Source organism: Halictus rubicundus, chromosome 6 (assembly GCF_050948215.1).
Source record: "Halictus rubicundus isolate RS-2024b chromosome 6, iyHalRubi1_principal, whole genome shotgun sequence".
Classification (NCBI taxonomy): Eukaryota; Metazoa; Arthropoda; class Insecta; order Hymenoptera; family Halictidae; genus Halictus; species Halictus rubicundus.
Genome location: NC_135154.1, coordinates 2,331,472 through 2,343,830, shown reverse-complemented (window position 1 = coordinate 2,343,830; position 12,359 = coordinate 2,331,472). Strand labels below are relative to the sequence as shown.

At 35.1% G+C, this 12,359-nt stretch overlaps 2 protein-coding genes and 1 long non-coding RNA gene across 5 annotated transcripts in view; 1 reads left to right on the top strand and 2 right to left on the bottom strand.

Moving 5' to 3' along the window:
• Positions 1 to 9,584, top strand: part of Sev (receptor protein-tyrosine kinase sevenless) — a 56,172-nt gene extending 46,588 nt beyond the window's left edge. For 2 of the 3 annotated variants that reach the window (XM_076789467.1, XM_076789465.1), the window contains exons 14-20: positions 46 to 672; positions 811 to 2,228; positions 4,318 to 4,740; positions 5,075 to 5,298; positions 5,386 to 5,856; positions 6,490 to 6,853; positions 7,813 to 9,584. In XM_076789467.1, the coding sequence (XP_076645582.1) occupies positions 46 to 672; positions 811 to 2,228; positions 4,318 to 4,740; positions 5,075 to 5,298; positions 5,386 to 5,856; positions 6,490 to 6,853; positions 7,813 to 8,681 (4,396 nt within the window). In that variant the 3' untranslated portion in view covers positions 8,682 to 9,584. The remainder of the gene's footprint in view (positions 1 to 45; positions 673 to 810; positions 2,229 to 4,317; positions 4,741 to 5,074; positions 5,299 to 5,385; positions 5,857 to 6,489; positions 6,854 to 7,812) is intronic. The other variant, XM_076789466.1, reaches the window with a different exon arrangement.
• LOC143355040 (uncharacterized) overlaps positions 1 to 12,359 on the bottom strand; it is a 387,508-nt gene that overhangs the window by 229,288 nt on the left and 145,861 nt on the right. The gene's annotated exons all lie outside the window — the stretch shown is intronic.
• LOC143355035 (smad nuclear-interacting protein 1) lies at positions 9,906 to 11,283 on the bottom strand. The gene is made up of 3 exons (XM_076789485.1): positions 11,059 to 11,283; positions 10,292 to 10,956; positions 9,906 to 10,211 (listed from the first exon to the last, which is right to left on the bottom strand). Exons 1-2 carry the CDS (start codon positions 11,186 to 11,188, stop codon positions 10,292 to 10,294), a joined length of 795 nt encoding a protein of 264 aa, XP_076645600.1. The 5' UTR covers positions 11,189 to 11,283; the 3' UTR covers positions 9,906 to 10,211.

Here is a 12,359-nt window from a genome sequence, read left to right as displayed (position 1 = left end):
CTCACTGTAGGTGGTAGACTGCTCAATTTGCCCTTACAATTACAGATGGAACGAACCACAGTTCGCGAACGGCTTGATCGTCGGGTACACCGTCCAATGTTGGAATCGTCAAGAGGTCCAACTCTGCGACCAGTCGCTTATTGTAGGTAAACTGGAGCACACGATACACGATCTACTACCGAACACAACGTACTATTTCCAAGTCCGAGCCCACACAAAAATCGGACCAGGACCGTACTCCAATGTGATCAATGTGTCGACGGTATACGAAAATCCAGTGCCGCAGTTGCTAGTTGCTACCATGGACGCGGTCAGAATCTCCGATTTGGATCAAGAAAAAAATGACACCCTCACGCAAAATGTCGCGGTCGAGCTAGCATATTTGGCAGCAGATAGCAAGATCTATTGGATAAACGACATGCCAGAGCTGATGATGGCCGATCTGAACGGTGCAAATGCTACCAAGATCTTAACGTTGAACAACAGCGTGCTCAGCTTGACCATTGATTGGGTAGCGAGGAACTTGTACTGGTCAGAGTCAGGCTACAGCGAAAACGGAGATCAAATTGTCAAGTTGGACTTAACCATGTGGCAAGCAGGGATTCTTAAGTTCGACATCATTTATGTGTCCAACAGACGTATCCTGAATCTCGACATTCTACCATCCACTGGGTAATTATACTTAACTATTGCACTTTAACATATTATCGAAGGGTATGCGATCCAAGAGGGCAAACTAATTTCTGCGAAACGGAAATCCAATTTCAATGGTTAAAATGTTTGTTGATTTACGTATGTTTATCGTTATAGGTCCTTGTACTGGATCGAGCTGACGAAAAACGACAGAGGCGTGATAATGCAGTCAGACTTAAACGGGAAAGCGGATCAACCCTTCTTCAATCACATGGAAGACTGCTCCTGCCCATACAGACCGTCAGTCATTCCTGTGATGACAATCGATAGCACCACATTCGAAAAACCAGTCATGTATTGGATCTCTCTAGAAGGACACTTAAATATCGCCGATATTAACGGTTGTACATGCAGCATGGTAATGAGCGCTGACTTCAACAAGGGACTGCCACCAACATCTCTGACCGTCGATAAAAAGAACATATACTGGTCCAATTTGGAAGAGGGTCAAATCTATTGTATGAACAAGGAATATCCTGATGACCGGAACATTTTACAGAATTACCTGCCAGCCGTAAGGAGTATCAAGGCGTTAGGGAAATCTCTGCAACCGTACCCAACCACGAACTGTCTAATACCCCGTCAGGCGTCCTACAACGTGAAAGAGATCAATAAAACCGGGACGACCATTACTGTGAGACTTCCTCAGCCAGTTCCTCATATTGGTTGCGAAAAATACAATCTACCAACAACTTTGTACACGATACACGTGTCTCAATGTCGGGAAAACGACCCTACAAAATGCGAGGACAGCGAGGACCGAGCGAAGCTGCAAACGTACGAGAAAGAGTACACGATAAAGAATCTGAAGCCTTTCACGAAATACAGATTGACTTTGGCATTAACCAACTACTATGCTGATTTAGAATCGACGGGCTTGGAGTTCGGCACCGGTATAGTTTTAAGAACCGGTGCCGGCACTCCCTCAGCTCCTGAGAATGTAACGGTTCAAGCTCTGACGCCGACCTTGGCCATTGTTTATTGGATGCCACCAAAAATATTAAACGCCGAGGCAGTTCGATACGAGGTACACTGGCGGTTAGTCCGACTGATAAACGGTGCACGGCAAAAGGGAGAGCAATTGATCAAAAATCCCGAAAGTACAGCGGACGGTAGGTTCTTCGCCATGTTGGAACCATGGTTGCCAGGACAGGAATATTTGGTGTTCGTCCGCGCGTATCCCGTCCACTTGGGTTTAAGTCCCGACGTTTATAGTCAGAGTCCAGACAAAGAAGTCAAAATGTTCCCGGAACCTAATAACTTGACGTTGATCAGCGCCAGCGTGAACAGTATGAACGTGTCGTGGTCACCTACCGTCAACTTGACAATCAAATATACTATAGAATACAAAGACGTCGCCGTAGAGAACTGGCAGATTGCGAACAATTCTAAAGCGGAGAAAGACAATGTGACATATTTCATTGACAAGTTGCAACCTCGTACTTCCTACAAGTTCCGCTTACTTCTGAGGTATCCAAGTTGCAAAAAGGACTTCGTCTGGCCAACGGATGGAAGATTCACGTTTAAAACATCAGGTACAATGATTTTCATTTCTTTTTTATAACACTATTCAACACTTACTTAGACTTCCAACTTTCTACAGTATTTCTGGAACGAATCTGAAAATTCTTTTCTTAGCTTATCTGTAATGTAAAAAAGTAGATCCATTTCTTGAAAAAATATAAATTTCCAACTTTAAACATGTTTCATGGTTTGATAGGAATAATTGTGCAGTTATATTTTACGTGACATTGTTCTACGAACTCTTCTGAGCAACATGATATAAATACAGAAACGTATTTGAACAGTGATTAAAGCGAAGGCGACACATAAAACGCCAATTTTTCTAAATAGTTTTAAATTTATTATAAAAATGACGAATACAGTGTTTACTCTATATATGTCCCAAATGCCTAGCCGATAAAAGTCCCAGATCTATCCCCACTGCCGCAAGGTATACCCCGTGAGGAGCCAAGAAGTAACCTCGGTCGCCGAGGAGGAGAGCTTCAAGGAATAGTATCTCCTGTCCGATATATGTCCTCGGCTAGACCCGTGTTTTGGACATATATCGAGTAAACACTGTGTAGGAAGAAATCTAATTAGTCTGTGTAATAACGTGAATCTTTGTCTTACAAAAGTTATCAGCAGAAATTATAAATGATGCTGTGCTTTTAATACAGGGCGAACATAGTGTTCTCAACAATGATACTCAACGCTGGCGCAGCGGTCATCTCCCTTACCGTTCAGTATAACTACCGTCTCCGAGTATTTTTACTTTATCGTTGTTTAACACTTCGACAGACGACCGTAAAGTATTGTAGAACTAGCTTGTAGAATAGCCGGGATCGAAATATATAGTTATTTTTTATTTGAAATTCTATTTCAAACTTGTACGTTTCATTTGAGGAGATATCTGTTCTTGTGGGGCTTTTATGGAGAGAAACATTACCCTTAGCAACTTCATAAAAAAATGTTCTTATGGGACAGATAATCTAGAATCTGTAAATTGCAAAATAAATGGTGAAAAAAAATCTGTTTTCAACTGAAAATCTTTTTATTAGATTATGTACTTACTAGAAGCACCTAAAAACTCAATTTCATCAGTTTGTTAGTTCAACTGTTATAATTTAATGAAAAACGGTTGACACTTTATTTTATACGTGTGACAAATCATCAGTTTTTAAGATTTCGAAAAAACCTTTGAGATACGTTCATATGTCGCTAAAGACTACGACATATCAAAATTGGAACAAAATCTCTATAATGAATTTTTTTTAACAAAAAATGACACTATAAAAGAAACCTGTGAAAACAAGTTATTTTAAAGCAATTATTAAAAGAAGTATTTGTTACGATGATCGATGATTGTTTTAATATCGATGAACAAGATATCTGTCCCTGTAATAGAAAATTTGTATTTTTCTATTTCTATAAAAGTTGTATTGAAACTGAAACGTTTACATTTCAGAATTTTTCTTTATCTGTTCCCATCGGAACTTATAAAATGAAGATATTTTCCAAAAATATCTAATATTTAAACAAAAAGTTCCATAACTTTATCGATCCTTGCTTTTCAGTACTAACTAAATATCCTTCAATGTGTACAGTATAAAAACAAGAGGGTATTCTGAAAAAATGTAAACAGTTTATGAATATGATGCTATTTACTTTATTTACGTACGGAGTATTTCAAGAGGAGTATAAAGAAATCAATGTTTTCTAAAGAAATCAATCATAAGTCAATATTTTTGCATATATGATATTTCGTTACTAAGAGAAATGAACTGCAGATCAAAATGAAATTCTGCATTGAAAAATTAATTAAATGCATTTATCTATTCATAATATAATATTAAACTATGTGAGTTTACTCGAGAGAATGCGTAGAATAATTTTATCTGGAAAGTAGCTGTTATTAACATTCTGAATACAAAACATATTTCAAATTGAAAATTTACATTTTTTTCGAAAACTACAAATCCAACGAAAAAGGTTTACCGATCAGCAGATATTTTACACGAAACGTTTATTGGAAGATAAACGTCTGAAATGTCTTAAAATTTATTGAACAGTGTAATTATTGCCATTTACATTAGTATGATTTTTACATTTTTTGCTAAACAGGTGATGTACCAAGTGCTCCTGGTATGCCCACGATGACGAAACTTCGTAATTCCGTCTACCAATTGAACTGGGAGCCCGCACAAGCTCATGGTTCCCAAATCACTCTGTACCGTGTCGAGGGCATGAAAGTAAACGAAATCAACGAACAAATCGATTCGAACGAAAACGCCAGCTGGAAGCTATATTATAATGGAACGGACAATTACTGGATAATCACGGGCGATATGGATGATAAATATCGATTTCGAATTCAGGCCAGAAACGAGTACGGATACGGTGCGTGGAGTAGATCCAGCCCGATCATTGATTTAACAGAAACTACCGGTGGTATACTGGCCGCGCAACAACATCTGGGATTGGTATTGGGTCTCAGCGTTCCCGTTATTACTATCATGCTAATTTGCTTCTGTTATTTCCTTTGCCGTAAGTATACGATTAAGAAATTACAGTGAATTCTCGATATATGTCAGCAACGCGGATCTTAATGTCGTTTATCGTTCAGGAGTAGTCTCCTGGTCTCACACCGATAAACCCGACCTGTAATATGTTACACTCCTCGGCGACTGAGGTCTCTCGAGCTTCTTGACCCCTCACGGGGTATAACCCGCGGTAGTCAGGATAGTTCCGTGACATTTATCGGCCATGCCTCGGCAACATATATAAAGAATTCACTGTAATACATTTTGGGCAACTTTGAAAAGTTAGTTTTGAAACTTTGTTAAAGTTAGAAATGTAGAAAACAAATTTTGTAATTCAGCAGTGTATCGGCAACGCAAGGAAGACAAGAAAGCAGTTTTACCACCTTTAGTGAGCGACGTGGAGCTGGCCACCCTTCGAGAAATACCTCGCGGAAACTTCGTTCAATCCAATGCTCTTTACGCCTCCACATTGCAAAACGATCCCGATGACTCTACCCTTCCTAAAATTAGAAGGGAACAAATTACATTGGCTAAATTCTTGGGAAGTGGCGCCTTCGGTGAGGTATGTAAAATGAATATTAAATCAAATTCTACCATTATCGTTATCGTTATCGTTATCGTTGTGTTAATATCATGAACAATCTCCTAGGTGTTTCAAGGTAACGCGAAAGACTTGGAAAGACCGGGAATCACTCCGGTCGCGATCAAAACACTCCGAAAGGGAGCATCGGCGCAGGAGAAAACCGAATTTCTTCAAGAAGCGAGACTGATGAGCCATTTTCGTCACAAACACGTACTCCGACTCCTTGGAGTATGTTTGGACACAGATCCACCGCTATTAGTATTGGAGCTAATGGAAGCCGGGGATTTATTAAGTTATTTAAGAGCAAGTCGATCGTTACAAACCACGGATCCACACGCTTTGCGTCTGCAAGATTTGTTAGCCATGTGCGAGGACGTTGCAAGAGGATGCCGTTATCTCGAGGAACTTCATTTTGTACATAGAGATCTTGCATGCAGGAACTGTTTGGTCTCTGCCAGGGATAGGGAAAACCGAGTAGTCAAAATTGGTGATTTCGGACTTGCAAGAGATATTTATAAGAACGATTACTATAGAAAAGTATGTTTATATTTATAAACAATTACGAAGCTTTCTATAAAACTACAACCGAACTTGAACGCGCAAATTATAACGAAATTTATATAACATTGAATGGGTGACAAAAGCCCACAAAGTTGTGGGTTTATATTGTTTTACTAGAGGGTATAGAAACAATCTCCGTTTTCTTGTTATTGAATTAATACGAATCAAGTTTCTAGTCACATGTAAAATTAAAACACAAAATCATTTTCTTGTGTAATATTGTATATATAAAAGTTTGAGCTTTCTGGTAAAGGATACCAGTTTTGGGAGTTTAGTTTTTCTTATTTCTTACTTTTTTAATATGTGTCCTTAATAATCAGAAGAAGCATCATAGCTACAACTTTGACCATTGCTTACACTGTTTAAAAAAATGTTATTCAACCCTCTAGTTATCAACGTATTAACAAGATATAATTTTAAATCACAACTTTGAGATTTCTTTTTATCCCTTTGACATGGGCGACTATCAATGAAACACGTCTCTTAAAAAAAGCTGCCTCTCATTTAAATTTCATTACAATCCGCATGTACAGGTTCAATATGTTCCTTTGAAATATCTAATTAGAGTCCTATTGTGACTGTTTTAACTTACATTGAATGGTTTTCTAGGAAGGAGAGGGGTTGTTACCTGTTCGTTGGATGGCTCCTGAATCTTTGGTGGATGGAGTATTCACATCTCAAAGTGATGTATGGGCATTTGGTGTCTTAATGTGGGAGATTACATCCTTAGGGCAACAACCGTATCCTGCCAGAACAAACCTTGAAGTGTTGCATCATGTGCGTGCAGGTGGTAGATTGCCTAAACCTTTGAACTGTCCACCTGCTTTGCATCAGTTAATGTTGCATTGTTGGAGTGCTGCTGATGCTAGACCAAGTTTTAAAGTTTGCCTTGAGAACATAGTTAGTCATCGAAGTACTATAGAGGATGCGCCATTGATTCCTGTACATGCTGGCCATTATTTAGCAAGAAGAGGTAAGTGTAGATTATATGTATGTAAAATACACGTGCATTACACGAACTTATTGGCATGAACTGTATATCTTTTAAAATACAGTTACATTTTGCTGTTAAATAATACATAAATTTTTATGTTTTTGAATCATATCTTTAGTACAAATTCAATTTCCAAACTTACAAGTGAACACATGAGCTGCTTCATCATGCAATATTATAATCAGTCACAGATATCTCTATTCAAGTTTCAAGCTATTTATTAAATGCTACTTATTTCCATATGTCATAAGATAAGCTTTCCCAAATGCATACTGGTTACAGAAATGAATTCTTTCCGATTTTAGAGTAAAACAAAAATGTCATAGAAAAATAATTAAAAGAGTTCAATCATCAATATATTCCGTTATTATCATTATTGGCCTTGCTCATAGACGCTGAACGACTTCGATTAATAATTTCGTTGACGTTTTCTGACATTGTCATATGATTTAAAACGTGTGTGTGTGTGTGTGTGAAAACTGATGTTATAACAATTTAAGCAATCAGTCATACACAGTACGAGCCATTTAGATGATTTTAGTTATAACATTTATAAAATTGAATAGAAATAACATGTAGTGTAAAACATGCAGTTTATTAGGCACTAGCTGTAGTGATTCTGAAGTCAATCGGAGAGAAGTCATATCAAATACATTCACAGTTTTCCTGTCTGTCGTGATGCATCATCATCAAAATGTGTTGAATATACAAATTTAACAACTTGCTTGAATACATATTTATCATTGCATGGCTCATGCTTGCAGGCGTGTCTAACATGGCTTACTTTGCTGACGAGAATCAAAATCATAATAATTCAGGTAGGTTCTTTGTGAAGCTCACCTACCTATGCTGCTTTCTCTTTTTCAATTTCATTACATCTCACAAATAAAAACATTTTTTATATGAATATAGAAATAACATAATTGTCAATTCCTCAGGAAACTCATGGAAGTCCAGTAGTTCGGAAGGCAGTCGAGATATGCAGCCATTCCTTCAGAATTCTCATAACGGTACACAATCGGGAGAAATACCAAAATACTTAGAACTATTAGCAGACAATGAAGACATTATCTTAAGAGAAAATTCAACCAGTGGATACGAAGTGCCTAGATCAATTCATATTTCTGATCAAAATTTGGGTAATGTGAATAAAGCTAACACAAATACCGATTTAAAGGATAATATACATTCTGACACTTTACAAGAGCAGAAAGAATCTTTGACTGAGGATAAAGAGCAATCAGCAAAAAGGTGCGATAAAAGATCGTCGGTGTCAAGTTTAAACTTACCGGAACGTAAGAGAGCATCGATTACAAGTATGACTGAAAAATGTAATACTTTAGATAGTTCAAAATTAACTAATCCCACCATTAAAGCAATTTTGAAAAGGGACTCTTTTACCTCTTTAATCGATCACAGAAGAAATACAAGGAGTACGACTGAACGACGAGGCTCAGAAATAAGTTTAGAGGGTAGAAGTTCCAGTTCATTAAGCTCAAATGTCAGTTTAGCCCCACCTACACGACCTAGCTCGTCGTTAATTAGCTCACAAAATGTTCTTCCATTAAAAAACAGTGTTATGGGTGGTAACGGAGAATCAGCGTTAAATGATAGTAGTATTACAAAAAATACATTGCCAAAAGTTCAAAGGACTCATTCTAATTTACAAAACGGTAAAGCTAATATTCCGTTGGTGATAAATAGTGCGTTATTGAATTTGTTAAGACAAACTCCGGTAGAAGACAGTAATAATATTGTTACATACACAAATGTCAACACAGATGCTGTTAGGGTAAATGGGTCGTGAAGCTATTGTTGTTAAAAAATAAAAAAGACAGGTTATTTCGACAATCATGTCTTTATTTAAATAGTTTACGTGAAAACTAAAAACGTGTGTGAAGTTCCATAGCTTTAAACTGCCATAATAACGTGTGTACATATTTCAATTTTAATACTTGAAAACCCATTCTTTGTAAGTCATGGCAGAAAATGTTTTACTATATATAAGTACATTAATTAATAACCGTAGACATGTTGTTTATCTTCTAAGAAATAAGAATAGTTATAGAGTATTATATGGGGATTGGAACAATCCGACATAACTTTAAATTTGTTATTGAAAATAATGTATTTATTTAATGATCGGAAATTATAATTAAAGTCTTACTGTTCATTGTACAAATTTCATATTTGGTGATGTAATATATATTATAAAATATAACACTGAAATCGATATTCATGTTATATAAGGGTACGTTAAGTTTTATATGTAAATCAAATAATACTTATCAAGACAGTACAATTAAGGATAAAAGTTTTCAATTATATTATATTGAACTTTGTATGAATGGACTGATAATGTTTGAAATTGATACCGTCAAGTTCAAACATTAATATATTACAAACGAAAAAGTTTGGAAGGTATTGTACATATTTTATTAATATAGAATTGATATTTTTTTAACTGCATTCGTAATATGTTTTCCACAAAAGTATTAAATCGATATTATAAGTATGTAAATCCAGAGAATTAATAGATCAAAGTAGTAGTAAGAGTGAAAGTACACTCGAATACATACTTTTTGAAAATATTTTTATAATATTATGTCACAAAAGAATTAAATTATAACTATATTAAAATTATATCTCAAAAGTTTTTATGTATTTGATAAATATACGACTTTGAACGATGTCTGATATTACGTTATGAAGTGGTAAGAAAATTTGACAAATATTTGATAGTCTTCCTATTTAAAGGTATATCTGCTATACAATCTGCGTATTGTTAGTTCCTTTAAAATTTTGTAATTTTTAAACCATACACCGAACCTTGTAAATACATTTTGTTATATTAAGAATTTATTACTACGATGACAACCATTGTAAGGATTTTGTATATTTGATATGCGTAATTTAATATAGATATGCAAATACCCATCAGCTCACATAAATCTACATATGACATACGACATTTTCTATCCAAGTATGGAGTAAATAAAATTTCAAATGTAAATAAATAAACTGCAGTGTATTTCATTAAAAGTTATTTATTACAATCAATTTTCTGCTAATATTCACAAATGTAAAACTTAAACTGTGGAAATTTGTTCTGTAATAATATGAACCTTTACTATGCTAAAGAGTGTATTTATGATCAATGTTATATATTCAAGGATCGCTACAATTTCTCATTATATAATTTAAATGAAATTATGGGAAAGTTTTATATTCTATCCTAAATGGTAACATTAATACTTAATGTATTTAAAATATTACTTATAGATTTCTTAATTAGTAATCTTAATTTTGAAGATTATTATTTTACAAGAAACAGGTCCTAAAACAAAAAATATGTTTATGTAATATTTTAAACAGTTAACAGGTTAGTAAATATTTGTAAGTCATAAAGTATGTTACCTATGTTGTAGTAATTGTGGTAGTAATACTAGCAGATGTAACAGCTGTATTAAGGGGAACATCATCGTCTAGAGAATCATCTTTGCTATGCTCGTGTAATAAAACATATTCTCTTGAACTAAATCCAAAACGCAACACATCTCTCTCTAATAGTTCATGGTAGCGTCTCGGTTCTAACTTTACATTATTCACAAATGTACCATTGGCAGATTCTAAATCTATGAGATATGGGCGAATTCTTCTTCCTTCGCCACCTCCCTCTTTTTGGAAAGATACTAGACGATATTGTAACACTGCGTGCTGCTTTGAACACGAAGGATGATCTAAAGGAATATCTGCGATTTTACGATCTCTACCCATGAGGTATGCTGATTGTCTGTGAACATACAATGTGGGTAATGCTTTCTCCCCCTTAAAGGGGTATAGTCTCCAGCGACGTTTAGGTTTTCTCGCATCTGCTGGCTCAGAATATTTAATCACTACCCCATTCACAGTATTCGTATCTTCGGTAAGTTTACCCGATGGTTCAAAGTTTGGTTTATCCTTATCCTGTGGCTTTGGTTTAGATTCTGTTTTCGCTGTAGATTTACCCCATTCGGGCGAAGATTCTTTCTTAACTTTGACCTCCTCGAAATGACTTTTTCTTTCCCTGTTATCCTCGAAATCTCTATGCCTCGCGCGAGGTTCTTCTCTTCTTATAGGCGATCTTTCATACCGTCTCTTACCATTTTGCCTGTCATCGTCTCTCCTTGGATGATCATGTCGACTATTCCTATATTCCCTATCCCGTTCACGTTGCGATCTATCACGATGCATATCATTATTGTCTCTTCTTACTTCTCTGTTAAATTTGTGAACGTCCCTACCTTTCTTCCTTTCAAAACTGCTGCTAGACATTTTTTATTCTTTCATCGATAAATTCTGCAGAAACGCCAGCAAGATTATATTTTTAATATTTTGATGCGACGTGACGCCAATACACCATAACCTATAATAACGATGAAATAGCTTGTTTTAAAACGCATGTAGCAAATACTTAAAATTGATTAATCTAACGAAAGTAGGAAAGTATGTATTTAATGCTTACGTCAGTTAATAGTTATTGCCGTGCCTGTTTATACGTCAAACTTTCTTCCAAGCACTAAACACTTCACTTGTGCGCGTCATACAAACATGAGTGCTGCTGTACTGAACAGAAGGCAACGGAAGACATGTATATGCATGCAAATTCTTTAATTAATTATGAAACTATGTATGTATGTAGTGAAATAGATAATTATGGATAAAATCATTATTAGATTGTGGATCTTTATGCAAAATTAAAATTTTTTGTATTAATTGCAAGAAATGGGTGCAAATCTAAATTTCTTTCTATCTTTAGCGATTTAGATAAACCGAAACTTAATGTATACTTAAATTCTTTTTCTTTTTACTGTTTTAAATTTCACCTACTAATAAATGCGTAAAGTCTGCAATCTTAATCATTATAATAATTTGTGTATATATGTATAAATTAAAATGAAAGCCTTCTTTTCAAGCACCTTTAATCTTATATACATATAAAGTTATTTATAGTTAATTGAATTTACTACCGAATATTGAATGTATAAATGAAGTTGAATTACATCGAGTCACTATAATTTTAAAACATTTAAAACAGTTTCTTTTCTTTTTTAGTAACAGATTTTAAGAATAAAAATTGCAAAGACAAAATATATTTTTTTTATTAGAAATCTTGTTTACTAGAAAATTAAATTTGAAAGTTTGTCGAGTACACGTGCACTTAAATGTTCCTGATTGTTGGCTACAAAACGAGCAAACAACAAGAAGTTAATAAGAAAGAAAGAAAAAAAAAGAAAGAAAGACAACACAAGAAAGTAAAAGAAAACTGTAGAAAATATTTTTGGACGGAACTATGTTTTTGACAAAATATAATTTCATTATTTTCTCGGAACTTTGGTCACAAAGAAATGTGTCTAAATTATTCTCTTATACAGAGTAATCGCGCGTTAATTCGGCACCTATATAATTAGTCAAAAGTTAGCTAAGCACACGCGTTCGCAGCAAA

Bases quoted from the DNA above. Each gene is read 5' to 3' on its own strand.
- LOC143355035 (XM_076789485.1), bottom strand. From the start codon at position 11,188: ATGTCTAGCAGCAGTTTTGAAAGGAAGAAAGGTAGGGACGTTCACAAA. The intron at 10,957-11,058 runs GTCGACATGATC...CGAGGCATAGAG, and splicing joins GGATAGGGAATATAGGAATA to ATTTCGAGGATAACAGGGAA.